The 27,695-nt window shown below is 39.4% G+C and overlaps 1 protein-coding gene across 1 annotated transcript; it reads left to right on the top strand.

The window, feature by feature from the left end:
• Positions 1-30: 30 nt before the first annotated feature.
• PPIG (peptidylprolyl isomerase G) lies at positions 31-27,695 on the top strand. Its single transcript, XM_065637927.1, has 13 exons — positions 31-376; positions 9,080-9,159; positions 9,272-9,346; positions 11,546-11,653; positions 12,158-12,202; positions 14,194-14,281; positions 15,419-15,448; positions 15,535-15,674; positions 23,224-23,428; positions 24,472-24,639; positions 25,053-25,137; positions 25,987-26,123; positions 26,420-27,695. Exons 2-13 carry the CDS (start codon positions 9,099-9,101, stop codon positions 27,537-27,539), a joined length of 2,262 nt encoding a protein of 753 aa, XP_065493999.1. The 5' UTR covers positions 31-376; positions 9,080-9,098; the 3' UTR covers positions 27,540-27,695.

Raw genomic sequence — 27,695 nt, 5'->3', positions numbered from 1 at the left:
AGCCGGGCCGCAGGCGGCCGGGGCTGGCGGCGCGGGCCCGGGCGGCAGCGGCCCCGGTAGGCCGGGCGGCGGGAGGGGGCGGAGCGCCGCTGACGAGCTCGAGGAGGCGGGCGCCCCCTTCCCCCAACGGCTTCGGCTCCGTCTGAGCGGCCCCCGCTGCCAGGCAGGGCTGCACCGCGGCCGACGATCCCCTCTTCCCTTCCCGGGCCGGGGTGCCGCTTCTGCCGTCTCCGCGCCCCTCACCTCCCCCGCGCCGCACCGCCCCCGGGGTCGCCCCCTCCCGCCCTTTCCTTCCACTGACGCAGTCTGTGCCGCACCAGCTCTAACATGGCGGCGAGGCGCTGAGGAGCGCGGGGCGACGCGGGCCGCGAGCGGGGTGAGTGCCGGTGCCGCAGCCGGGCGCCGGCCAGGGTCCGGCCCGGTCGCCATGTGGCCGAGCGAGGGCCGCGGCCCAGGCCGCCGTGTGAGCGCTGAGGGCCCGGGTGGGGGGGCGGAGGTCGCAGCGCCGCGGGGCCTGAGGCTCGGTCACGGACAGGGGTGGGAGCCCCGGCCCGCCCAGGGGACTACGCCGGCTCGGCCTGGCCCGGCCTGGCCGTCGCTCCAGGACGTGGAGCAGTTGCGGTTGTCCGCGCCGGCTCCCCGCGCACACACGCCCCCTCGCAAGGCCCGGCGGCCCGTGTGCGAGGGGCGGGCAGGCCGCGGCCGGGGCTCCAGCGCTGCCCTGAGGGGGCACCCGGGGCGTCCCAGGTGAGGGTGGGCCCTGAGAGGAAGGGGCGTGTGTGCGAAGCTGCGCGCGGGGCCCGAAGGCAGGTGGGCGCGGGAGGCGCAGGTGGAGCGGCGGACGGGGCCTGGCGACAGTTGCGCCAGGCGTGGGGTCCGCGGGGCCGGGTGTTGCTTCTCCACAGCCTAACGAGCCGCGGGTCGGCCGGCCCCGCCGCGGGTCTGCCGGCCCCCTGCGAGTGCCCTGGCCGGGCTCGGGTGCTGCTGGGTGTCTGCTCGGGAGTTTGAATGAGTCCTCCCTCCTCCCCTAGAAGGCGAAGTAACTGGGCTGTCTGCGTGCCACATGTTCTCCTCCCTCTGCAGGCCTCTCCTGGGGAAGCGGAGCCTACAGGAGCTACCATGACTAGAGAGAGGGTCCTCTGCTTCTCTTAAGGATTTTCTAAGGCACTTTAGAGATTTTTACAAGTAATGGGCTTCAGGCTCATTTTGTTTGCAGCCACAAACTATAAGTACTGTGTGCATATGGTTGTACTTTGGGTCATTGAGGAGGCTTTGAAGGAGAAAAGGCAAAGGAAAAGATAGTTTTTGAAGCTGTGGACAAGATATCTATTGTGGTGCTAAATATTGCCGTAAAATACACTCACAATTAGAAAAGTATCTTCCCTAATGATGATATATAAGTCACTTTTGCTAGTAGTTGCCTAATGTTTGACTAGTTAAGTTAATTATGTTTTAGCAATCATCTGAGACCTGTTTTAAGAGGAAGATGAGACCATTTCTTTTGCATAAAGTATTTTCTAAGATATATCTTCTGCTATAATATTTTGGTTTTCATGTTTTTGTTCAATATTGCCTGCAGAAGAGGCTGTTCTTTGGACATAGATAAATGTTTTCAGTTTCGTGGTGGTTTTTTTTTTTCTTTACCTCATTGTGTTTCACAATTTTCATTCATTAATTCATTGTGTTCCAGCATGAATCAAATTTTTAGGTGCTACCATGATAAAAATATGATAAAAATATGGAAATTACACATTATTTATGAAGCATTAGTTTATCTAAACTCTGAGACCTTGATTTATCAATTTAAAAAAATAATAAGGATTTCAGAAAAAGTGTAGTTTCCTGTATATGAAGTAGCTTTGAAGAGGGACATATAAAGGATACGAACATCAATAATCCTCTGAGAGTGTCCTTTGGGACTATATTTCTTATTAAGAATTCCAAATTTTCCAGTTCTCTTCTGTAAAACAGAAACTTTTTAAAGTTAGCTAAGCAGTCATCAAGCTGTTACCAAAACTGGGAGGAAGGACTGGCACACCAGAAGGCTGTGTTGCCATCTGGCGAGACCTGGACAGGCTGGAGGGCTAGGCAGAGAAGAACCTGATGAAATTCAACAAGGGCAAATGTAGAGTCCTGCATCTGGGGAGGAATAACCCCAGGCACCAGTACAGGTGAGGGGCGGACCTGCTGGAAAGCAGCACTCGGGAGAATGACTTGGGGGTTCTGGTCGACAACAAGTTGACCATGAGCCAGCAATGTGCCCTTGTGGCCAAGAAGGCCAATGGTATCCTAGGGTGCATTAGGAGAGTGTAACCAGCAGGTCGAGGGAGGTTATCCTCTCCCTCTACTCTGCCCTGGTGAGGCCACATTGGGAGTGCTGTGTCCAGTTCTGGGCTCCCCAGTTTAAGAAGGGTAAGAAACTACTGGAAGGAGTCCAGTGGTGGGCTACGAAGATGATTGGGGTCTGGAACACCTTTCTTACGAGGAGAGACTGAGAGAGCTGGATCTATTCTGCCTGGAGAAGGCTGAGAGGGGATCTGATCAATGTTTATAAATATCTCAAGGGTGGATGTCAAGAGGATGGGATCATACTCCTTTCAGTGGTGCCCAATGATAGGATGAGGGGCAGCAGGTACAGACTGAAGCATAAGAGGTTCCATCTAAACGTGAGGAGAGACTACTTTGAGGGTATCAGAGTCCTGGAACAGGCTGCCCAGAGAAGTTGTGAAGTGTCCTGCTCTGGAGACATTCAAACCTGCCTGGACACATTCCTGTGTGATCTACTCTGGGTGAACCTGCTTTAGCAGGTAGGTTGGACTAGGTGATCTCCAGAGGTCCCTTCCAACTCCAACCATTCTGTGATTCTATAAAATAAAACTTATTTTTTTACTCTCAGGATTTCAGAAAATCTGTGGATTATGAGGGAGTTTGGAGTGGAGAATATGTACTACAGTGGAGGATTTTCCTCTGCTGCAGCATGATGTCTCCACTATCAGTTCACTCCTCCATGCCATGTGCATTTAGGAGACAGCTTCCATTTGGAAGCAGTCAGTGCGTGCCAGGGAGGAAATCCAACCATCTTCTAATGGAGTGAGGTTTAGGTAAGAGGCTGGAATGAGGCCGTGAAGGGATCTAGAGCTAAAGTAGTAAAGCAAAGGGGAGAACATGAGAATAAAAGATGATAGACACTGTTTAAATAGTTCAAAAGAATGTTACTACCTTCTCAGCTGATGTTCTCCCAGCTGAGAGTTATAACTGGATGTGTATTCCTTATATACTTTAGTAACAAAAGACTAAATTAATGTTAATCATTGTAAAAAATCATACTGAAAGTGATGTAAATGAATTGCACAGTGTAGCAGTGTTAGGAGTATGTACTGCATATTTAGTCAGGGCCTGTCTGAGGATGGTATTTCCTTAAATTTCCCCAAGAGGATGGCGGGCTCTTGCCTCATATCCATGGAAGACAATGGTTGATATTGTCATGTGTCTCTTAATTTGATTTATTTTTTAGGAGAGGAAAAATACTATGTCAATAGTCTAAAGAAGACTTGTAGTATTATTCTAGAGAAGGAAGCCTGATGTAAAGTGGTGTCAATCACCCTTTTCCTGCAGAAATGTTGAAAGTGTTTTTGTTATTGGCTTTTTCCCTCTAAATACCATTAGAAGAGGTAGTCACGTTGAAAACCTGTGTGTGATTTCTGATGATGAGTAGCAAGTATCCCTTCATAAATTTCATAGATGCTCTGTGTAGAATACACGTTCTCTTATTTTTTTATGCATATGTAAAGTTCACCTGATTGCAAGGACAGCATTCTAAACCTGAAATTTGTTCGAGTGTAATACCTTATTCCTGAACCTCCTGACAACAATAATCATATGCTGCTGATGAGTAAAATGAAACAAACAAACAAAAGTAATTTCCTTAGTTATCATTGCTGTTATTCAGAGTTTTTTGATGGTGAAACACAGAGGAAGAGGTGCTGTTGTTTGGAAAAAATGTTGAGGAAATGATGGAGATTGAGTATTGGGCTGGTTGGATTTTTGCTGATCATACCTTCAGTGTCATCCTAACACAGCTGGAAGCTCTGACAGGAATGGAACTGGGAACAAAATTTGATGTCTCCCATTTAACAATCATAAATTCATTTCCAGTTTAAGTCATACTGGAATGAAGATATAACATTCTTAGTCTATTGCTCCACTGTCACTTTAAGCTGATCTGTGCTGCTGCTAAATCTTTGATTGGGGGCAGGAAAGGGTAGTTTTTATGCAGCTGGGTAGCCACCTGCATGAAAGCTGAACATGTGGATGTATGAGCCCTCCAGTCTGGTATCAGGCTGCATTTATACTGGCTTTAAGCAACTGGAACCACAACCTTAATGAATGTGACCTATGTTTAGTATTTACTTTGTGCATTTGCATTTTCTAGACTCAGAGTTTTGCTTAAAAATATATTTCTGAAGATTCTAGATGGCTATTTTTACAATAGAAATCAATATGGTTTCGTCTCCCTGCATTTGTAGGTGGCCTGAAACAAAATGCTAGGAATGTGACTTTATGCACTTTGTTGTTCATTTGGGCATTTTATGAAGACCAATGCAGAAGATAATTGTAAAATGATGCAAGGAAACAAATACAGAAGCAAGGTAAAGGAGAAATTAAGAATAGGGGAGAGCTGATGATGACAGAGAAAGAAGTGAAGGAATAGGACACCGTACATGTTTTTCCTACTAAATACATCTTTGCTCCAAATTTGTTTTGTCCTGTGCAGGGACTGAAAAAAATAAGTAGTCCAATGACCTGTTCAGCATAGTTACAAATAAAGGGTGTTTTTTTCCCCCTTGTAAAACTAGTGAATACTACTGTATTGCTGCTTGCCATCAGCTCTTGTGACGTGCGTGACGTGTTGATACTTTGGTTGATGTGCATCTGTGAGTGCTTTCTAGCCCGTTTCAGTCAAAAGGAGCTAGTTTATATTAAACAGTATTAATTCCAGATCCTTGCTGGCATAGGTGATTTTGAAAAAAAATTCCTCAAGATGTGTTTTTAAGCATATCAACACAAATGAGTGATGATCTCTGGCAGAGATGCTTGTGAACAGTTTGGGATGGTTATCTTTTTCCGTTGGCACAGATCATTTTGAAGGAGAACAGCTGTCTGTAGCCTCACCGTGAATTGGCCAGCTTTATCATACAAATATTTGAACAAAATATGAGGCTGATGGAGGTGTAAAGGGATGTGCACTCTGATGGAGACAGCTGGTGATGCACTGGTTATGGATGTAGCTGTTCTGACAAGATTAAGTATTTTTGGTGTGTTTGTTTTATTTCTGAAAGTGGAATTACAGTTCAGCTTACAGTATAATATACTGAAGTGGGTTTTCTGTTTGGTGTTTGTTTGGTTTGGTTTTGTGTGGCGTTTTTTAAATGTGTGTTGTGGTTGTTTTGGTTGTGTGTTTTTGTGGTGGTTGGGTGTGTGTTAATTTTTTTTTTGCATAGTGTCTACCTAGGCTTGGTAAGAGGCTCCTCAAACAGGAGGTGGTTGAGAATGATAAACGGCTTGAACATTTCAGGATAGTGCTTGGGTTGTTGTATTGTCTCTTTCTTATAGAGTTTTAGAAGGAAGAAGGAGCTGGTTTCTCAGGGTTGCCCTCCTGCATATCACATTTTTGTGTGTATGACTTGGATTGACTTTAAAATAATTTTCCCTTCACTAGTAAAATTCCATCAAGTTCACAATTAAAAAAAGCAAAGTATTGTGGGTTAAGAGTATCCACATTCTGATTGAAAATAAATCTGAAGAGAAAAATACACAAGTCTTGTAAGCTGTATTGTTACCAGATGTATCTATTGAGCTGTACTTATAATTTTGGCTTTATTCTTGGTGTTTGCCAATTGTGGGATTTTTTTGTTGTTGGTTCTGTATTTAACAATCATACCTTGTACTTGCTTTTAATACAGACAAGTTTTGAATGATCAATATGTACAGGATTGTATTTGGTATGTGAATACTACATGAATAGAAATTAATAATTATGGATCATTTGTAACTCAGTAGTTTTCCCTGTAACACTTCAGGAGAAGGTCTGTCTGAAGTAATAGCTGTGCAAAGGATACTTAAGCATATTGAAGAGGAAACACTCACTTGACTTGTAGGTAGGATGAATGTCACTGATATTTTAGCCTGATTTACTGGGCAACATCAGCTGGAGTGTGCGGTGTATTTACATGGCCTGTCAGGGAGTTCACACTGACCAGTTGACGTGACTGTCATTTAGAATCAAGTGCAGCTGGTATTTAGGGGATAGTGTTGGAGGATTTAGGGAAAGTGCAGGGGATGTTGGAGGCAACATTTAGAACACACACTAAACTTCATTCGTTCCACTGTTCATGAGAGAACGTAGAGGTAGAAAAACATCAAATAGAGCAAAAGTTGGTGAGAATAAGGAGTTCAAGTAGAATTCTTTATTTCTTCCTTCCATCTTCCACCCTTTCTTTACAAAACTGAGTTAAAAATTGACTACTGTAAGTATATTGATATTTATTTTGCAATTTAGCATTAGTCATTGTCAATGTTTGAAGTAAAAATTGTGTCACATATTAAGATAGCATTTTGGCCAAAATAAATGCAAACTATATATAAATGTTGATGCATACTGCTACATTTCTGAAGCAAATTGACTGCGAAGGAGTTAAATCCCTCCTCATCCAAGCACTACAGCTTGAGTGTTTTTTTAAAGTTTGGGTACAATTGTGTGATCAGTTGTGGTACTACTGATCCTTAGGTATCTCAGCTCAGTTAAAACTGTCAGTTCTACCACCAAACAATATTTATTGCAGCATTTATTCTGAGAGATTTCCTAGCAACAAACATCCCCGTGCCCCTGGGTGCAGCTGTGTGGTCTGTGCTGCTGCTGGCAGCGAGTGGCTGCTGCCCGCAGGCTGGGCTGTCCTGAGGGCTGACCCGCGCTGCCTCCTGTGCCCCAGAGTTTGTGCAGCAGCTTGGTGAGCTGCTTAGCCGTCTGCTAACCCAACAACACCAAAGTTCTCAGCTACAGGTGTTTTCCGTATTTGTTTCTCTGCCTGGCCTACAAAATTTGTTGTATTAATAGAAGAGAAATGGTAATTCAGGGAGAAGAGCAAGCAGACTGAAGCAAGCCTGCTGCATTTGACGAGTCTCTGACTTAGAGGAGTTAATGTATTAGTTATACAGCTTAGAGGATATCTAGTGAGATTCTGCACATTTGCAAAGTCTTCTCATGCTAAAAATTACATGAATAATAAACAACTGAGTGGTGTTTAATTTAAATCAGTCTTGCATTGCTCTTGTGATTTCCACTGTGTAACCTTGGCAAAATGTTAGGAGTGGCACTGAGCACAAGCAGAGAGAATATAGACTAACATGATTGCACTACTGTCTTTTGATTTCTTATAGCCTCTTGTTTGGAAGCTGAGTGTGACAGATGGCAACAATTGAATTTTTTCAAGGCTGTTCTGTGGCATAGCTATGAGTAAAGCTCTAGGAGAGATGTATGCAGTATGTCAGCTAGATTTGAGTAGTGTTTCCTGGCAATAAAAAAATTAGAACAGAAAATTTATGGATTATATTCCAAATTCTGGCAAAGTTATTCCAATCTTACAGATCCTTTTGCTGTCGCTTTTTTTTCCTTCTCTGAATTACTTCAGAGAGGATGTGACTTCAGAAGCAGAAAAGAATATAATGGCTATACATAGTGTTGGAAGGCCAGAGATACAAATGGGGAATAAGACATTGCTTGTTACACAAAAATAAGGGAATTTATATACTCAAAGATAATAAGGGAAAGGTTGCATTAAAGTTCTTGAATTATAGAATCATTTAGGTTGGAAAAGACCCTTAAGATCATTGACTCAAACTGCAAATGTAACACTACCAAGTCCACCACTAAACTATGTGCCTAAGCTCCGTGTCTACGTGCCTTTTAAATATCTCCAGGGATCGTGACTCAAAAGATGTGAGCGGTGACATAAAAGGAAAAGAAACAATAAAAAGCCAAAATAATTTCACTTAGCAGTAATCGTGGAAAAGCTACATCTTTGTATTTTTTCATGTAGAATGGTTTGGATCCTAATTAGAGCAGCTCCTGATAAGTGCTGTGACAGGAATCCAGGAAATATATTCATAAGAAATTGAATGCTTAAGTCTTAACATGTGAATATGTTGGTGATTTGTGAAGTTGTAACCATCAGAAGTTATTTTCCACTCCTTGACCATTCTCTATTTGTGGCAAAAGTTCTGGTATTTTGGAAAGTATGCCTACTTGACTTGTGCAGTTATTACTCACCTACAGCAGCTGAAGAAGTTCACCATCCTGGGCTATTCACCTTTCTGTGCTCCTACACAAGCAGCATGTTCTCTCTTGAGCAGCTGCAGCTCATGGCCCAGGTAATTAATAGTAACTGAGATGAACTGAGCTGGGCTGTGGATGCAGCAGGTGGTGTGTTCCTGAGGACAACGGGCATGATCTGGAGCTGGTAACTGACCAGAGAGGTGGGCTGGCGCAAGGAGATGGCAGCCTCCTCAGCTGCTACGTGAGCCTAACAGAGATTGCAAATTAGTCTTTTTAAGCAGTTGAAAGGCAGTTGCAAAAAACTTGAGAGCACTCAAGTTGTTTGGTCTGAAAGCTGATTTTTTTTTTCCTCTCTGATACTTATTTTACCTAGGATACAGAATTCTAGGAACAGATGACTTAGGTCGTTACCTGTGCCATCTGGATAGCAAGAAAACTCCAAGCTTTATTATTCCCATACTTTACAGTACCTATTTTTTTATTTCCTCATCTGAAATATGGTGCTCAAGTTTAAATTTAATACTATTGCAGCAAACATGAAAAAAATCACTCATTTGGGTCCACAAAACATGAAAATGACCTAAATGTGTTTTCTGAACCTTTAAAAATACTTGTTTACTCTCTGGGTTTTTTTGAAGATTTGCTTTTCTGCAGTTTTTGTTGCCTTTGTAAAATCTTCAACATTGACTTACATGTAGCTTCACTGCACAAAAGAAAACACTAAATTTTATTTTTATTTCTTAACAGTATTTAAATTTTTGAAGCCATGGGAGTAAAGGTCCAGAGACCTCGTTGCTTTTTTGACATAGCCATCAACAATGTACCTGGTAAGAAAATTAAAATATCCATTTGGTAACATGATTTTCATATAAGATATATAAGAATAATATGAATACGAGTTACCTGCATAATAAATATTGCCTGGTTTTTTTTTCCTAGCTGGAAGAGTGGTCTTTGAACTGTTTTCAGATGTGTGTCCAAAGACATGTGAGAATTTTCGCTGCCTTTGCACAGGTTTGTAGATTTTTTTTATTTTATTTATAATTTTTATGTTAGCTAGTTTGATGTCTGTGTTGTTTTTCCTGATGTTTTCTTACATATAAAAATAAGTATGTAAAACATTGGTTCTTGGAATCTCTAGAGATTTAGCTGCTTTCTCATATACGTTTCGTGTAGAATCAAAGCAGTTGTAGCTTTGGCTTAGTTTGTTGCAGGGACTGTATACTAATTAACTTTAAATATGGACACAGTAAGCTGATTTTCTGTTACTAGCATAGATATTACTGTTCACATTACATAACATCATCCAGCCTTGAAAGTTAGCCAACAAGAGGTCAAACATGGAGACTTACTTTTCACTGTTGTGATGCTTTTAAGATATCTGAAAGGTATTGCTGGTATTCATTAGTATTTTCTTTTTCTTCATTTAATTTTTCTTTGTTGATGGAGACTGATGATTTCCATTCCTATTGAAATTCAGATGATTTCTTGAACAAAATACTGAGAAGTTTCTCTCCTAGAAGCATTTCCAAACAGAATTACTGTCTTGTGGACTGCATGCTTCTGTTGAAAATGCTAAGTTTAGCAAAACAGGTTAGCAAAAGAATAATTTTGTGAATACATAAATAGCATACATGCTTCCTGTCTTCAGCATTTTCTGCTTCCTTTCCTTCCAGCTCTGTTGTTTTTCAGGTCAAGGCTCTGTAGCTGTTAATACTGAATCGCTCAGCAGTACTAATATGATCTGAATCAGATGTGGGTGTATATTTACATTCATGTCAAGTTAGCTAGAACACTGAGTGCACCATTCATGATGTCTGCAGGAATGTAGGTATTACCTGATCTGGCGTTAGATTTACTGACACAAAATCAGATTATCAAAATTTGTTAACCAGTGTAAACCTTAAAGTGATTCTTTTTAATGGCCATATGTTATAATACGACCATGGCATTCTTGATCTGCTATCAACTGCCCAAAGTCAGATTTATTGCCCGAAGATGTTATTCCCTGCTACTGCTTTAAATTTTGACTTGAAGTCTTTCAACAGCATTTCAGGTCAGGAGCAAGTACTACTACGTTCATACGTAGTTGTTGACATTCAAAATCAGATGCTGAACTACTTTGCTGCTTTAACATATTGAAGAATAATGAGGAAAATATATGGGCACAGTGTCAATGATATGAATCATCAGCAGATTAATTCAAATTTTGATTTTGTCTGTTTTCCTTACTGATTTTTTGGGGGGAGTTTTGGAAAGCATGTGGTATCATCTTAAAACAGGGATCAACAGCTCCATTTTTTCTGGCAAACCTATGTTAGGCATATGTCAAGTTAGTGGAACAGATACAGCTTCACATTTATCAAAGTTCCAAGATGTTTTTTCTAGCTAGTCAGATCCATATGAAGGCACAGGTGTGTTACAGGTGAGTTCAGGGGCAACTGCCTTTGACAAAAGCTCAGTTCAATAGCTCAGAATAAGATTATAGGAAGATACAGTCTAATGGTTTGCCAGGACTGAGGAAGAGATCCTTTTTCTTCCAACATGCTCCTGCTGGTTACCTTGCTGTTACCTTGAGGTTGGCTGTGCCATTCACAGGACCCACCATGAGCCATTCATCTTGCTGACTCAGCAGAGACACGATTTGAGGGTAGCAGGGAAAGTAGATGGTGTTGCAGCTGAAGCAGAGGGTCTGCTTATGGGTCTCAAGCACCAGAGCTGACATAAGGGAGGAAGATGGCAGTTGTAATCCTAAGCGCAGGAGGGAATGATACTCCTTGTCCTTTTCCCTGCCTCCTTCTTTGTGGGTTTTGTAGGGGTTTTTTTTGTTATGAGCTTTTATGATACCTTAATCTTGCTGTGTTTTAACTGAAGATCTGGGTGTTTCTTGCGTGCTTCTGAGCAATGCCAGTTATCTTAAACCTAAACTGGCTGTCTTATTTCAGTCAGTCTGTGTGGAAGAGACCAGAGTTGTATACTAATGTCAGTGAGGAGTTCCTCTAGCAGAACTGTAGAGGCATAAGGTGGTTTCTGGTCTGCTCTCTTAAATGCTAGTTTCTTATTGGTATTGCAGATACATGTCTCCCTCACAAGCTAATTTTTCAGAGCTTAGTAGATGATTTTGATTAAGTACTTACATAGCACTTTTTCGTAGTGGAGATTGTACAGGTACAGAGAGTAATTTTGGTTTTTGTTCCTCCTCTTCTCCTTTAGGTGAAAAGGGTACAGGAAAATCCACCCAAAAGCCATTGCATTACAAAAGTTGTCTGTTTCACAGGGTTGTGAAAGATTTTATGATCCAAGGAGGTGACTTCAGTGAAGGTATGATGTGAATCTTTGAATAAAACTTTAATTCTGATGTAATAGAATACTGCAAGCATTCTGTGTAGTACCATTTACTCACATTAATTGTTCTGTGATTTAACTGATATTTTTCCTTTTTTTCTGCATAAGAACCTTTATGTGAAAACTTTTATTATAAACTTATATAGGCTTAGTGAGTGCACACACTTTTGCTCCATTACCTCAGTACTCAGAGTGCTAAGTACTTTCTATTGAAAGATTTAAATGTGAGGGTAAAATATCTGCTGCTAGGAAATAAAGAAAAAGGGGAGATTAAAGCAGAATACATGGGAGAATAGTTTCTTGTTTTCCAAGTTTGCTTTGAGGTTACGAAGATGCATCTTGATCTTTGCATATCTTGAAGAATACTGTCAGTGATTTGGATGCAGTTGGATGAGTATTTTGTATTAGGAAGCACCTTCCACAATGTGTGACTCTTTAGTCACTAGTTTAAGTTGTAACTGTTGCTTTTCCATTTTCAAGGAAATGGCAGGGGAGGAGAATCCATTTATGGTGGCTTTTTTGAAGGTAAGAGTTTTATCAGTCTGCTCTGTTTTGGTGTTAATTTAGGCATTCACCTTTACATTCTGTAGTCACTGTTCTGTAAACCTGAACTGTGTTGGTTTTGTTAAGATTTTCTCTGGTCTTAGAGGCCTTTGACTGCCCAGTTTAGGTATTTTATTTTACTTATATGAACCTTTTTAATTAATGAAAAATTAAAACCGAACTCGTTTGTATTTGTCCATTTTACCCAATTTACATTTTTATAACTGTTTTCAAACACACAGCTCTGGTTTGAGCAGCTAGCTAAAAGTTGGGAATTGTCTTTTCTTCCAGTGAAAAGGAGAAAGACATGATAGAGTCAGGTTACCTTGCAAATCTTGATTTCAAAGAAAGCATAAAGCCCTGCTTTCCTGAACCCAGGAGGAATAAATGATAAAGAGGCCACCCGTTTTCTCATAGTCCTGGTTCTTTTTCAGTCAGTGTTGCAGAAGTACCTCCTCTGCACTCCAGTGTATTTCTCAGCCTGTGTTTGTCCAAAACGTAGTGGAGCATCTCTGTGTTCCTTGCAGCAGTTTTTGGATTACACCTAAACCCATGTGGTGGCTAGCTGCCACCAGCAGGAGTGGTTATACTCCTCCTTCCTCCCTGCCACTTTTAACATTGGTTCTTGTCTCAACTTGCAGCAAATGATCAAAAGAATTATTCGTAATTCTAATAGGGCCAAGCTGCAATTTTATATCAGACCTTGAGTTGAATCAACAGTCTGCAACTGCCATGAGAGGGAGAAGGTCTTACCTTGTACTGACTGTCGTTCAGCCAGCTGACCCAGCTTGCTCAAAAGCCCAAAGGCTATTGCAGCAAAAAAATGTATTTATTTCAATATTAGTGAGTGGACCCAATTTAATAATTTGGCAAGCATCAGAACCAACACAAAGGAGTAGCTGGGTTTGAGGAGATGAATGGTTGGAGGAGGTGGAAGCAGGACAAAGCTTCTACCTACGTTCTGGCAGTTGCAAGCTGGCTGTTCAACTTGACTGCAGTATGAGACTCTATTTGTGGGAATTTCTGCCTTTGTGGATCCCTTAACGAGCTCACCGTAGGATTAGATTGACACTTGGTGCAATCCCAGAAAGCAGTTGTTCAGGTGACTGGAGATTGAGTGGGACTGTCCCTTTCACTGCTAGTGACACAGTGTGATGTGAAACCATAGCCTTACAGATAGCGTACTTTTCTTCTTTGTTAATACTTCTGCCATCTCTGTCTAAACAATATTGAGCAAACTTCCTCCGTCTGAGTTTAGATCCCCTGACAGCCTTTATGCTGTTTTGGGAAAGGAGGGAGATAGGATCATCTCTTACAGATGTCTTAAATGAAGAATAGTGACTATGTTTCACAGTTTCATTGGGATTTAGTTTGAACTTTTACAATGATTTGCTCATCACAAGTAGGACTCATTCAAGTTAAACTTATTTTCTTAATGGCCAGCTTGATAAGTTCACTTGTGTGTCTGACAGACAAAGAGAAGTTGTTTGGGATTGCTATCAAACTGGGTATCCATGTGTATTAAAAATAATAAAACAACAAAACTGACTGTAAATAGGTGGTCTCTTAATTAATCTCATAATGCACAGCTAAAAACCAAGTTCTTCTCCAAAGAGACAATGATCTAGAATGTGCAGAATAGAAAGAGCAGCAACTTAAAATGATGAGATCTCTGCTAATGTTGGTAGGAAACAAAGCTCTTGAACAAGAATACTCACTTTTTAGTGTTTTTCTCAGGCTATAAACCATGTATTCATGTTTCTTATTAAACCATGTATTCATGTTTCTTATTAAATTCTCTAGAATTGAAGGAATAATGTATTAAAAATATTCAAAATAATAGCTTGCTTTTTACTATAACTTTTTACCGAAGTTGCTAGCAGATTTATTTAATAAGGATTAGTTTACTTAGATTATAGCATTTATCTAGGCATATATGGTATATTTAAAGTAACTGAAAACACTTTATTTAGATGAAAGCTTCGCTGTAAAGCACAACAAAGAATTTCTCCTTTCAATGGCCAACCGAGGGAAAGATACAAATGGTTCGCAGTTCTTTATGTAAGTATTGTGCTGTCCTGAAATGTGTGTGTAGTTTGCCATTTGTAAACTGTAAAGGTAATCCTTTTAAATATTGAAAACTAGCTCCTGTGCAAACCAAAAGTTGATGGCTTTTCACAAAGTTGCATGGAAGTAGCCATTTTCCTAGTGCACTGTTTAGGGAGCCTGACTGTTTTTATCACTTATGTGTTTGGTGCTTATTTTCTGTGCAAAAGAGCCTCTGGTAGTTTTCAGTAGTTGTGTTCTAACTTGCACAATGCAACAAACCTGTTAGTTCCCTCTAGGACTCCATCACTTTCTTCTAATAAGTGTTGCTTGGGAGGAAGCAAAACAGCTCTGGGGGCTCTCGAAGTAGTAGAGGGTGGGTTTTTTTGTCACAAAATAACTTTGCAATACAGCTTCACGGTTAAAAGCTTACATTCTTAGAATACGTTGCAGTAGGCTCTTCTTAAGTATAATTTATCTACAGAAGACATTATTGAAATACAGCACAGTTAGCTGTGTTTATGACCTTAACATGGTGAGTTGTGGATGTCACTTACCATTAGACTCTCATTTTGGGATTTCTGACTGATCATTACTGTAATTATCCTAGTTTTTTTTACTTCTGCCATGGCTGAAATCTGTATACCTTAGTAATGCTACTGTAGGAGAAAGCTGAAAGTCAGATCTACTTCTATGTCAAATAACATGTACATACAGATAGGTGTGTATGTGTTTTTCTTTCTTTGGTTTCTGATTATTTTCTAATGCATAGAAGATTATTTGGAGTTTTTCTGCTCTGAGACAGTTGCTCAATTTTTATATCTGTTCCTAGTAGTATTTATATAATTTAATAAGTAGAATACTTATTATATCCTATATGAGGATGCTGTCTGAAAATTTATGTGCTTGTGTTTGTTCAATAAAATGTGATAATTGAAGTAATGAATTTAATAGGTAGTTTAATGTATAAAATGTTAAATACTTTTAACTACACACAACCTTAGAATGATATATATTGGTTTTATTCAATTGTATTCGTTCACTCAGAATAACTTTTACTTTCATGTGTGTATATGACTTGCTTCAAATGCTGACTGCTTTCCACTAATGCTGACTTCTTTTTCTCTTTAAATTTAAATCTGGAAACAACAGAACAACTAAACCTACACCTCACTTAGATGGGTAAATATATCTTATATTCTTATGTTTGTTTGGGAACTGCCTTGAAAAAATTAAGCACTAAGAATTCTTTTGTTTAAATTCTTCAGACATCATGTTGTTTTTGGACAAGTCATCTCAGGTCAGGAAGTTGTGAGAGAAATAGAAAACCAGAAAACAGATGCATCTAGTAAACCATATGCTGAAGTACGCATACTGAGTTGTGGAGAGTTAATTCCAAAATCCAAAGGTAAAGTTGAACTGTACATTTACATAGATGTGAATGATGAGGTAATATTGCTCACTTTCTTCCCTGTTGGTTGCTTATAAAACATTTATAAATTTTTTTGGTGATGGTTGGAGGGGCAATTGGTAAAAAGGTGACTAACACTGCAGTATGGTTTGTCTCCTAAAAACCTTTAAAAGTGTTGATGCAGAAGACATTAATGAAACATCATATATGCTTTCTTCAAAGCTTTTCTTGTTGTACTACCTAAATTCTAGTACAAAGCTGGCAAACACTTCTCCCACAGAAAGTAGAGTGCTATATTAAGAAGATCGATGTCAGTCTGACTTTTTGATAACTACTGCTTTTTTTGCAGGTAATGAACTTATTTCAAGTTTCTTTCAGGTAAATCTTCAGAACAGGCACTTGGAGCAGAAAAGCCTGGCATTGCCCATAGCATATGTCCTTTTTAAGTTACTATAAACTGTGTTCTTAAACAGGGATATGACAGAACCTGCCTTTCTTTCTGGAAGGGATGCCCTGCTGTGCTGTTCTAGAGCAGAACATGGTATTGGAGTTTGGATTCTGCTTCCCTTATAAAGTAATGCTCAAACTAAGATGTTGCTGTCAGTCTGGAGAATCTCATCAGAGGAAACCTATGATGGGAGAAACTATGATAGGGGTCATCATGCTTTTTTATTTGTAGCACCTTCTGCCAATACATACTGTGAAGGGTTGCACTAAGGATGTTGAAGCACAAGACAAGAATAATTATTTCTTTGGCCTTAGGAAAATATAAGCATTCAAACTTGAGCTGCTTAGTTTTTCTTCTCCTTTTTGATGAAGTTCTGTGTTCACCTGTTGCGATGTCTAGCAGAATGACTTTGGAGCCTGCAGTGGTCTCTTCAACACCACAGAATTCCAAGTAAATTTATTTTGTGGCTCCTGACTTCTCAAAGGTTCTAGAACTACTTAGATTAACTCGTAAGTCACGTTTTGTGTTAGGACATAATTTTGTTTTTCTGGACAGTACTCAGGAACATGGTATCTGTCAGAAAATGCCCAGATGGCATAGGTTAGAAAATAAAATAGAACAATGCAGATACAGAATGGGTGAAGCTAGTGGGCAAGATACCCACTCTTTATCTGTGTCTTCGTTGGTTTGCCACGCTCCCTTTTTAGTCCATTCTGGAGCACTTGAAATTGAATGATGACATGGAAGTTTTGGTACTGAGCAGTCTGACTTAAAGCCATTGGTCAGGGCTTTAAAGTACTTGTCATAGAAAGAGTGAATAAACTAAATACCAAATAGCTTTTTCTGTTAACTTCTCCTAAAAGAGAATAGGCTTCTGGAAAGATCTGATTTGTCTGGTCCTACCCATTTGTCTGTGTCCTTGTACCTCTCCACCTCAGTAATGGAAGGATCCTGGAGCCTGCTTCCTCTAGCTGGTCTGGTGTGCCGCGGAGGGAAACTGGTGCCAGGGCGATGGGATAGCCCACTTGACTGACTATACGACCCAGTACTAGATAATGCGGAGCAGCAGGGATGTTTGGAGAACAGGAGGCCTTGGGCAGCAGGATCAGGCAGGTGGAGGGCAGACCTGAGTGCAGGGAGGTGGGGGCACTATTGCAGAGCCAGTCTGATGAAGGTACTGCCTGACAGACCATGATGGAGCTCCTGGGGAGCAGAGAATCCTGCTATTGGAAGGGAAGGGCTGTCTGTGGGACTTGCAAAGGGAAGTCTGCTGCTGCTGTGACAGATGATGGTGTGGCTGGAACTGTTTGTTAAGTGCACAGCATGCGACCACTGATGAGCTGTGCTGACTTGAGGCAGTCAAGATAGGAGGACCCATTTGTCATCACATCAGAAGAAAGAAATTTGCAAAGCTGCAGCCCAAAGCTGACAAGTGGAGCAAGGGAGGCCCTTGCACCTATCAATATATGGAGGAGGCCAGGGAATCCAGATAGGAGGAGCCATTTTTGGGAAGTGAGCAGTGTCATGGGAGATCATCAACAGAGAGTCATCTAACAGTGCAACTGTTTGTAGTCCATTACTATGGGAGGTACAAGGAAACTGATACTCTGAAATATGAGGTAGTTACCAGAGAAGACTGCTTCTAAGAATTTGTTGTTAAGACGAAGGAATAAGGAGGTTGCCTGTGGGGGGATTATAATGGCAAATTTCTGTGGGAGAGTACATTATGATAGCAAGAGAGGCTTAAACTGAAGTATTTATTGTATGAGCTTCTCTGGTAGGCAACACAACGGAAGAAATTAGACAAGTCTTTATAGAATGAAAACAGAACTGATGCTTCTTGGGTTTAGCAGGGAAGCCAAGGTGGCACTAGCAGCATGAGTCATGGTAGAAGGTAGGTGCTTGGTATGAATGTTTTTCTCTTAGGTTAGAGTTGAGGCAAGGCAGTCGGATTTTTGGGTATCATGATGAATATCCAGTTGGAGTGCTTTCCGAAGTAACCAGATCTATCTCTTTATAGAGAAGAATTTGATTTATTTAGCTCTGAGTGGATGATGTACTTGACTGCACTAACTTACTGGATGCTATGTGAATTGAATGATACAGTGATGACAATTATAATATTGCAGAGGCCTAGATCAGCAGCTTTCACCTGCGATTTGATAGGATCACCTGGAAAAGCGGAATGTTTGTCTTTTCCTTTTTTTTTTTTCTTTTTAAATTTTATTTTTATTCAAGTTGGAGGAGTTCATGAAAATAAATGAGAGAAGCTAAATTATAAGAGGACCTCATCTCTGGCCAGGTGGTATTATTTTTAGAAAATCTTAAAGTTCCGGGGAAAATAATGAAAGCTGGGAGGAAGAAAGCTAAGTGTTAAGGCAGTATTTAGAAAGGTTGTTGTGGACTAACTAAACTAATACAATTCTCAATAAAAACTGTGGAACCAGTAACATAATACTGATTTTCTTAAAGACAAATGAGAGTCTGATACCAATCGACGAAGTTTTGTAGAAGGAGGTCTAGTCAAACAAGCCTGACTGCATTGTTTGAGATCATGATATTGGTTAATCAAAAGTATATCTGGGATGTTTTCAAGAATGTAAGACCATGACATTCTGATTGAAAAACAAACAAAAAAAATTAAACTGCTTTGTGCACTGGGCAGTTTTTAACAAGAGCCTCTAATGAAGTTTTCTCATGAAAAATGTGTTTCTGGGGATTCTGCAGGGAACAGTGCTAGGCTTGATTCGTGATCGTCATTGATGTTATAGATGTCCCTGTGTAGAATCACTGCTTGTAAAAGCGTGCTCTGCAATTTAAGGCGGATTATGGCTGCCTTCATAATTCATCAAAGAACAATATTGTAATTAGGTCATTCTACGAGTACAATTTCTTTTTTTAAAAAAAGTATCAGTACAAATTGTCAAGCACTGATACAGAGTACAAAATTACACATTTAGGAATCATGAAATATCTATGGAATAAGAGCAATCTTACGAAGTGGTGATTCTGGTAAGTCACATCTTACCTGGACTTTTGATTCGTGTCTCATCCCTTTCCTCTTTTCTTACCTATTCAACCCCTACAGTACTCATTTCTCCTGCAGGCTTGTTACACATCGTTGTTAGCCCCCTTTCGACAAGGTGGTTGCTATGAACAGTTGTTTCAGACTTTTCTGTTCCGGTTTATTTTTTTTCTTAATGTGGCCACTACGTATAAACTATTTTTACTTCAGCTGAAACTGTTTAAAGTGAAGCTAGAGGTGGCTATTGGTTTTTTTAACTGTTCAAGGTAGAGCTAGGGAAGGCTTTTTTACTTTTGTCTTTTTTTTCCTTCTTTTTCTTTCCCCCTTCCTCTGCTGTTGGCAGTTGTGTGGTAGGTTGCTCGCGTACAAAAATCTCTTACGTCCAGAGGCATTTGTGATACATGACTTCTCATAGTAACAATGTCATCTGATCAACAGGAATCGAGTATGGCGCTGTTCCCTAATGTGTATCTCTGAGTACTTGATTACTTTGTATAATTTTGGCTGTAAGAAACAGTGGGTCCCTATTCAAGCAGTGAAAAACATAATAGGAACCCATGGCAAATAATTGAAACAAGATGCATGCAAAATAGAAAAAAAAGACCTGGTGCTCTGAACAGCAGGGTGATTAAACACTGGGAAAAAATATTGGGGAAAATATCTGTCTAAATGTCCTGAAGTAAAGGCACCCTATTTTTGGAGACTGCTCTAGTCTAACACAGGTTATTTGGCTTGATATAAGGTAACCATTTGAGTGTCACTGCTGTGAATTACAAGATGAGATAATCTGTTCTGACTCTTGTGCCTGAGCCCGGCTGCTTTCTGATCGGGTCATTTCTTCATTTCAAGTCCAGGAGTCTGGTATCAAGGGGCTCATGTAAGACTTGCTACAGTCCTTAACGAGCTGAGATGCAGAGTGCTTGGCTGTGCCATGCAGCATGCTCATGTAATTCGTGAAGTCTGGCAAATACTACAGGTCACAGTGAATGGAGCAGGAAGTGATAGATCTATTTCAGATGTGGTCATAAGTTGAAACCTGATCCTGAAGTTAATGAGCTGGAACAGTTGGACTGTAAATAAAAGTCTGTTTCTTTCTCACTGACCTTCGTGCTACAGGGTTGGTTTCATTTGTTGTTGTGTTCTGCAGTTGGCTAGCACCAGGCTGGTTCAATATTCAAATAGCATTTGCTACTGGAGAGAGATAGTTACATGTCACCAGAAAGTATATTCAAAATCTTCTGCCAGGTGTCAGGTGCCAGGTCTTTGCTAGGTAAACAGTTATGGGCTTTTTTGTGGTTTTTTTTTGTTAGTGTTTTTTGGTTTGGTTTCTGGTTTTGGTTTTTTTTTTGTTGGTTTGGTTTGTGTGGGGGTTTTTTTGTTTGTTTTGTTTGTGTTTTTTTTATTTCACTCCCTACCTGACACATGATTTCCCAAATACATCTGCCATTGGCCTTATGTGCCGTATGTTAAGAAACATGTTGTGTTTGTCGAGGTAGTTCTTCACTATCTTGCCTCCATTTCTGTCTATTACTTACTCGTTTTAAAGTAGTAACTATAACATACCTGAACTTGTTGCAAGAATGCAGATAAAACTGTCACAAGTAGTTTTTTACACCCTTAAAAGAGGTGCAGGGAATAACTGCATTTATTGATGCCTGCCTTAGGCATTTTGAAATTTATCTTGGTGCCATCTTGTTTTGCCTGAAGGCATGTAGGAACAGTATAGTGCAACATAGTGGTTTCTTTGAATGGGCCAAAACCAGAAGTGTTGGATAAATAGGAAGCATTTCAAAGTGTCTTGGGACTTCGAAATTAATTAAATTTTTTAGTACTTTGTTGATGGTGTTTAGAGCTCAGGTGAGATTCCTCTTTTTGTTTGGTTGTCACCAGGCCTATATGACATCAGGCTTCTTTGGTTGAAATTACTTTGGAAACTATTCACCTTTCTTTTATAAATACGTACTTGTTACACTCTGTGAATGTATATATATTTAGACAATGTAAAACTGATATAAAGCATTACAGAGACTTTTTATTAAGCGTAGTGCTTTAATACAGACATTGAGCGAAATTTTGAGAAAATAGGCTGGGTATCTTGGTCTGGACCAACAAGAGGAGTAAAAAAATATGAGACCCCTGTCTTTTGGAAGCATTTTCCAAGAAGCTCTAAAAACATCTGATGAAAACCAGCTGATTTCAATCAGCAGGCTATCCTAAACAGGTAAGATAACCTACTAGTTTATACTGCACCCAGAACTGACCAGAAGATTGATATAACCTCTGAAGTACAGAGGCTATGTTTCTGTTGGTTGTCAGGCTTTCATTAGTCTGTATCAAACAAGGCTTGTGAATAAACACAGAAGACATCATGAAAACAGTCACTGTAGACGTCACGTGGGTGTGACTTATATCTGTGATGCTAATCTGAAAAGTTAGTGCAATGGGATTAAATTTCATCCACTGTGCCGTTGTGGGAATTTGGTAATGTTAGAGGGAGAAAAGTGTCTGTAAAGAGTATGACACAAAAAGGGAGGCGAAGATGCCATATTTAGTTGTTTCTGCGGAGGTTTTTCTGCACCATATATCCGATCCACTGTTACCTGGATTAAGCCTCAGATAGTTTGCTGTTATCCAGATCTTTTATTGCAGCCAGTTCTTTGGGAAGCAAGTGTTCTGCATCACTGTGAAGAGGAAATGTTTCACCACTCTGTGTGTGTGCTTGTGTGTGTATATATATATACACACACACATATATCCGCATTCTGAATGGGAAACCTGACAGAGTAGGATATGGGTTGGTACAAAAGAAGTGTTGGCTTACATAGGTGATCTAATGCTACCAGCTAATACTTTGCTGAAGATAAAGAACGGTACTGCCTTAACTTTCTCCTAAAATACAGGTTATTTGCTGTGATGAGGAAACAGGCTGTTTGGACATCAATATTTGGTTTTGGTATATATTTCTTCTGTTTAATGGTGAAGGTTTTGTTTCTTCTGTCTGTGGATGAAGTATGTTGTATGATGAATGATGAGCTGTCTTTGCAATTTTCAATGGCAAAGTAAAATAATATTTGATGCTAATTAGAGAAGTCAGCTGCAGCAGTCTGAAGACAACCAGTGTGCTCTTCTGGATTTTTTAACTTAACTTTTTGGACAATAGCCCGGTATGAATTTCATGACATGTTTGAAGAGTATTCATAGGATGTAACTGATCTACCTGAAGCATCATAACTCGGAAGCCTAGACTTCCTTTAGTGATATTTTTAGAATATGTTTTTTGTTGCATATATATATATTTTTCAAATGAGTGTGACTGAAATAATACTTGCATCACTTTTAATAATGTAAGTAGGTCTCAGATCAGCTAAAGGGCATAAGAAGGTATGTTTGTTCTGGATTATTTCCTGTCAGACTAATATCAGGTTGCCAGTAAACCACTGATTTGCAGCTCTGGGAGCCACACAAGAAATGGTGAAATATGTAATTAAGGACTAGTCTGCTCTTTAGCAGGGTTCCTTTTCATAGCAGATGGTTAGTAAGTTATTTGTATCTTTGTGCTAAAAACAAAAAAATCCAAACCAACCAACCAAACCCCCCAAAAAAGCCAAACAACACATGGTGAGCTAGAGGATTAGAACTGTTCTTCGAGCATGGTTTCACTTGGCAAGAAGGTTGGTTATTTGAATCTTCCTTCTGAGCTAAATTCAATGAATAATCAGTTTAGTCTATGCTACTTGCTTTCTGTTTCAAAACTTCTCTTGTTCGTGATTTGAAAAGATTTTATATGAAATCAGGTTAAACCTGAAGCCAAACCAATTTTTTATAAGCATTTTCTAAATAAATTTTACATAAGAAAACATATGAAGAATTATTTGTTTCTAGACCTATCCTTTATTGTACTTGGGAGAAACAGCATTTTCTCAAAAATATCAATTTGTTCTTAAGTATTTTGATGAAGTAGTATCATTACACAATAATAAGCAGCTCAGGCAGATACCAGCTAAGTTGATTCTTGTGAGATTTATTTAGAAGTGTTTGATATTAAAATGCATCTTTGCTATTCTGACTTAAAGCCAAGAAAGACGAAAAGAAAAGACACAAGTCGTGTTCCTCATCCAGTGACTCAGAGAGTTCAAGTGATTCAGAATCATCTTCTGATTCATCATCTGATTCTGAGAGTGCTTCAGAAGAGAAATCTAAGAAACGAAAAAAGAAACACAAGAAAAATTCAAAAAAACATAAGAAAGAAAAGAAAAAGAGAAAGAAAAGCAAGAAAAGGTCAGTTTTGAAATTTGTTTTGTTACATGTACACCATACAGTACCATTTCGTTGTCCTGTAGCTGCAGAATAGCATTCTGTAACTGGCAAAGTGGGTATTTTGAAGTTTGGGAAACAATCAGTTTCCATATGCAAGCTTCAGTTTTTCTGATGTGATGGCAAAGGACAATGTCCATGTGCACACATGCTGCAGCTTGTAAAGGAGTGACAGAATGGCCTAAGGTATATTTAGCTTGAAAGTTGCAGGAGTGCTTGCTTTGAAATGGGTGGGGACAGTTTGTTTGCCTAAGTTCACTTTTGTACAGTTCAGTTTAAATTATGTGCAGTGGGACTTACAGGAATGTACCGTGCAGGAATAAAAGCAAAACTGAACAACAAAAAAATAAATGAACACTCTTAACAACATTATTTCTGTCTAATATGTCAAAAGTCTTGCAGTTTCACTGGAAGATAATTAAACTCAAAAGGCAGTCTTGCTTCTGAAAATGTTATTTCTCATGTTTTTTGCTTATAGTTCAATGTGAGATACGAGTTGTGTCAGTGCAAATCACATTTTTCTAAGCTAGCAGTAAAACGTAATAAATATTTGTTTAGGGCAATGCTGCCTAAACGTTGCTTCTGTGGGACTAAACCCGTTTCACACAGATTTGTTTATACCAACTGCTTGGAATTGCACTAGTTTGTAGGCAGTTACATCTACTAGTGCAAAATCTGAATTTGACTCTCCTGATGATGCTTTTAAAAGCAATTTTTTTTTTAAAGCCCTATCTAAATAGAGAGTAAGTGTGTGTTTAGTGTTGCACCATTTGAATTCATAGATAAAAAAATGTTGGTCGGAAATCTACTGCAGTTGTATATTTTGGAGAAAAGCTATAAGAGGGGCAAAAAAAGTTGCTTCTGAAATAGCTTGTTGCCTGAGTTTTCTGTGGTATCATTGTGTATTGAATCAAGAGATTTTTCTGAATTATTTAAATAGATTGAAAGGGCTTCCCTCATCCATATAACTCACTTTAAGTATAAATAATTTTTACACTCAAATAAAGCTCATCCAGTGAAAGTCAAGATGAAAACCCTGAAGCACAGCCATTATCAACTGTCCGTCCTGAAGAAATTCCCCCTGTACCTGAAAACCGGTTCCTGATGAGGAAAAGTCCCCCTAAAGCAGATGAGAAAGAAAAAGAGAGGAAAAGCAGAGAGAAGGAAAGAGAAAGGTAATATATTGGATTTTTCAGTTTATTTGCAACTGGTGTCTGTTCTAGAACAAAGGGTTAGCCTTTGAACATGGTTTTAGTGCATGAGAAGTTTAAAATGACTGATTCAAGAAAAAGGAAGTAAAATGCATTGCAATTTCATTTAGATTTTTTTTAGAACTGTCCAATCTGAATCTAGAATTTATTCTTCTTTCAAAAATGTAAAAACAGAAATCTTAAAATATTTCGTAGTCACAAAATCTAAAGTTTTTACTGTGTGGTTGTTACCATCTGCGCTGATAACAAAAAATAGAATTAAATGTGTTTTCATTTAGTTTTATTTCATTTCTTAAGATATTTTAAAATGTTATGTTTTCTTTTCCTTTTTTTCTTTGACATTATAAACAATGTATCTTTTTAAAATTATTTTTTAGTAATCTATCGAATTCACAGTCAGCATACCAGAGGAGGCTGTTAGTGACCAGATCTGGAAGGAAAATAAAAGGAAGAGGACCAAGGGTAAGCGTTTACTATCTGTTACCCAAAAGAAACAAGATGGTAGCAGTGTCTTACTGCTGCTGTTACTAACCATTTTCATTAGGATGGTTTATTTTTTTTTTAAAAGGCAGGATTTATGGTGCATCATAATTGATTTGGGGATTGAGGCTTGAAGGAAGACAACAAATGATGAAAATGAAATTGATTTCCTGTTTGCATACTGAGTTTATTTGAATGGGGGGGGAACAACACCTTTTTTGTGTTACTGTAGTATTCTGTGAATTAGTGAATGGAATCAGCTCAAAAAAGGCTCTGGTGAACACCAGGACCAGTACAACACCAGTGCCAGGAATGTGGGGAAGGCTTCTCCCCTTTTTGGCAGGTGGGACCTGTCAGACTGGTTCTTCTGATTTCGTGAAGCCATATGCTCTGCACTGCTTTTAGAAAATGTTTTTAGTAACAGCAGTCTCTCCCTCAAATTTTTAGGAAAAACATTAAAGCAGAAGTTTGAAGTATTGTTTTCGTGTTGCTTATCAAAGCTAAGAAGAATTTGCATTGTTAGAAAAGCAAGTTGCATTCTTGCTAAGTAAAAGCAACAGGAGAAGACCTCTCAGCAGAGTACAAAAATCCTGAAACAGAAGTTACCTTAAAAATTGTTATTTGATCAGACATTTTGTACTCCTGCTCTAGCTGAATGTCAAATATATTTTTCAGTAAGTTAATAACTTGTCAGTGTAGACTTGGTATATAGATGTGAAGCGTAACGTTAGGTGCTGTGTAGAATCAACCACCAGGGATAAAAATCTTGCTTAGCTATCACAGCATGTGAAATTCAAACTTATACCCAGTTTTCTCTTTTTTGCCTTCAAGCGTTATCGGACTCCTTCCAGGTCCAGGTCAAGAGATCGATTCCGACGCAGTGAAACTCCTCCACATTGGAGGCAAGAAATGCAAAGAGCTCAAAGAATGAGAGTGTCTAGCGGAGAAAGATGGATAAAAGGGGACAAGTAAGATTATTTCTTTCCAGAGTACATGTATTGAAATTTTTTTAGATATTAAAAGTAATAGCCGTCGTCTTGGATTTTCAATTACAGTTACTTCAAAAAATCCAGGGCGCTGACTTGGTTATCCCATTACTTAACTGTGTCTGATTTTAATCATGCTACTGTAAATATGTAGTTATTAATATAGATGACCTAATGGGATTTAAGTTTTGGTTGTGAAGCCATCTCACTTCTGACTTAATTTTTCAGAGTGCAGGGGATTCAAAGTATTTTAAGAATTGTATCTTTCTCTCTCCAAGGAGTGAAATAAATGAAAACAAGAAAGATAATCAAAAAAGCCCAGGAAGAGGAAAAGAGAGAAAAATATCAGACCACAGACAAGTTTCTGAAAGTCCAACCAGAAGAGGGGAAAAAGAGAAGAAAAAAGATCACAAATCCAGCAGTAAAGACAGGGAAACAAGAAGGAATTCGGAAAAAGATGACAAGCATAACAAAAGCAAGGCCAAGAAAAGAGCTAAATCTAGAAGCCATAGTAAAAGCCGAGAGAAATCAAAAAGTAAAGAAAGAGACTTTAAGCACAGTAGACATGACGAAAAGAGAGTAAGATCAAGAAGCAAAGAGAGAGACCATGAGAAAGGCAGAGAAAAAGAAAAGCGCTATGATTCTAGAGGGAGAGATAAAGAAAGAAGTAGGAGCAAGGAGAGAAGTAAAAGGGCAGGCTCAAGAAGTAATGACCAGGACCACAGGAGGAGTAAAGACAGGGAGAAACGCAAGTCAAGAAGCAAAGAGCGTGAGCACGCGAGAGGGAAAAATAGTTCCAGCAGTAGAACAAGGGATCGAAGCAAAAGCCGAGACAGGGGTAGGCGAGGAAGATCGAGGAGCAGAGGCAGAGATCGTAGTAGAAGTAAAGACTATTCAAGGAATAGAGATAGAGAAACAAGAAGAAGAGGAAGATCAAGAAGCAGAGAAAGGAGAGGTACACCAGATAAATACAGAGGAAGAGAAAATAGGAGGAGGAGAGAATCAAGGAGCTCAGAGAGGGAAGAAAGTCAAAGCAGAAACAGAGAGAGGTATTCAAATAGAGAAAGTAGAAGCTCATATAAGCGGAATGATAGTGAAAGCCAAAGGAAGAGGCGTTCAAAAAGTCGTGAAAGTAGCAGTCCTGAATCCAGTAAAGATAAGAAGTCTAGTAGAGATCAGGATAGAAGTCCAGACTCAAAAAAGAGACCAAGTAGCAAAGAGAGAGAATCAAAAAAATCATATTCACGCAGCAGTAAAGAAAAGGAAAAGACCAGATCCTCAGCAGAGACAGAAATAAACCAAAAATCAAAGAGTCAGGAAAGAGATCATGCCCCTAGTAAGGATAAAAAGTCTGATCATGAAACAAGTCCTGGAACAGATGACGACAGGCACGGTTGAGTTTGTGGACTTCATGTTTCCATTGTCTCAAAGTTTTAGAGACATTTTGGGGAACGCCTTTTTTTAAGATGTGGACTTCAGTTTGGTCTTTTGATAATCTAAAACCTGGATCATTTGTACTGCTAAAGTTTTAATAAACTTGAAATGAAAAACAAA

The sequence above is a fragment of the Caloenas nicobarica genome, chromosome 6 (genome assembly GCF_036013445.1).
Source record: "Caloenas nicobarica isolate bCalNic1 chromosome 6, bCalNic1.hap1, whole genome shotgun sequence".
NCBI classification, from domain to species: Eukaryota; Metazoa; Chordata; class Aves; order Columbiformes; family Columbidae; genus Caloenas; species Caloenas nicobarica.
The sequence above is the reverse complement of the archived record's forward strand: the minus strand, read 5'-3'. Positions and strand labels throughout refer to the sequence as shown.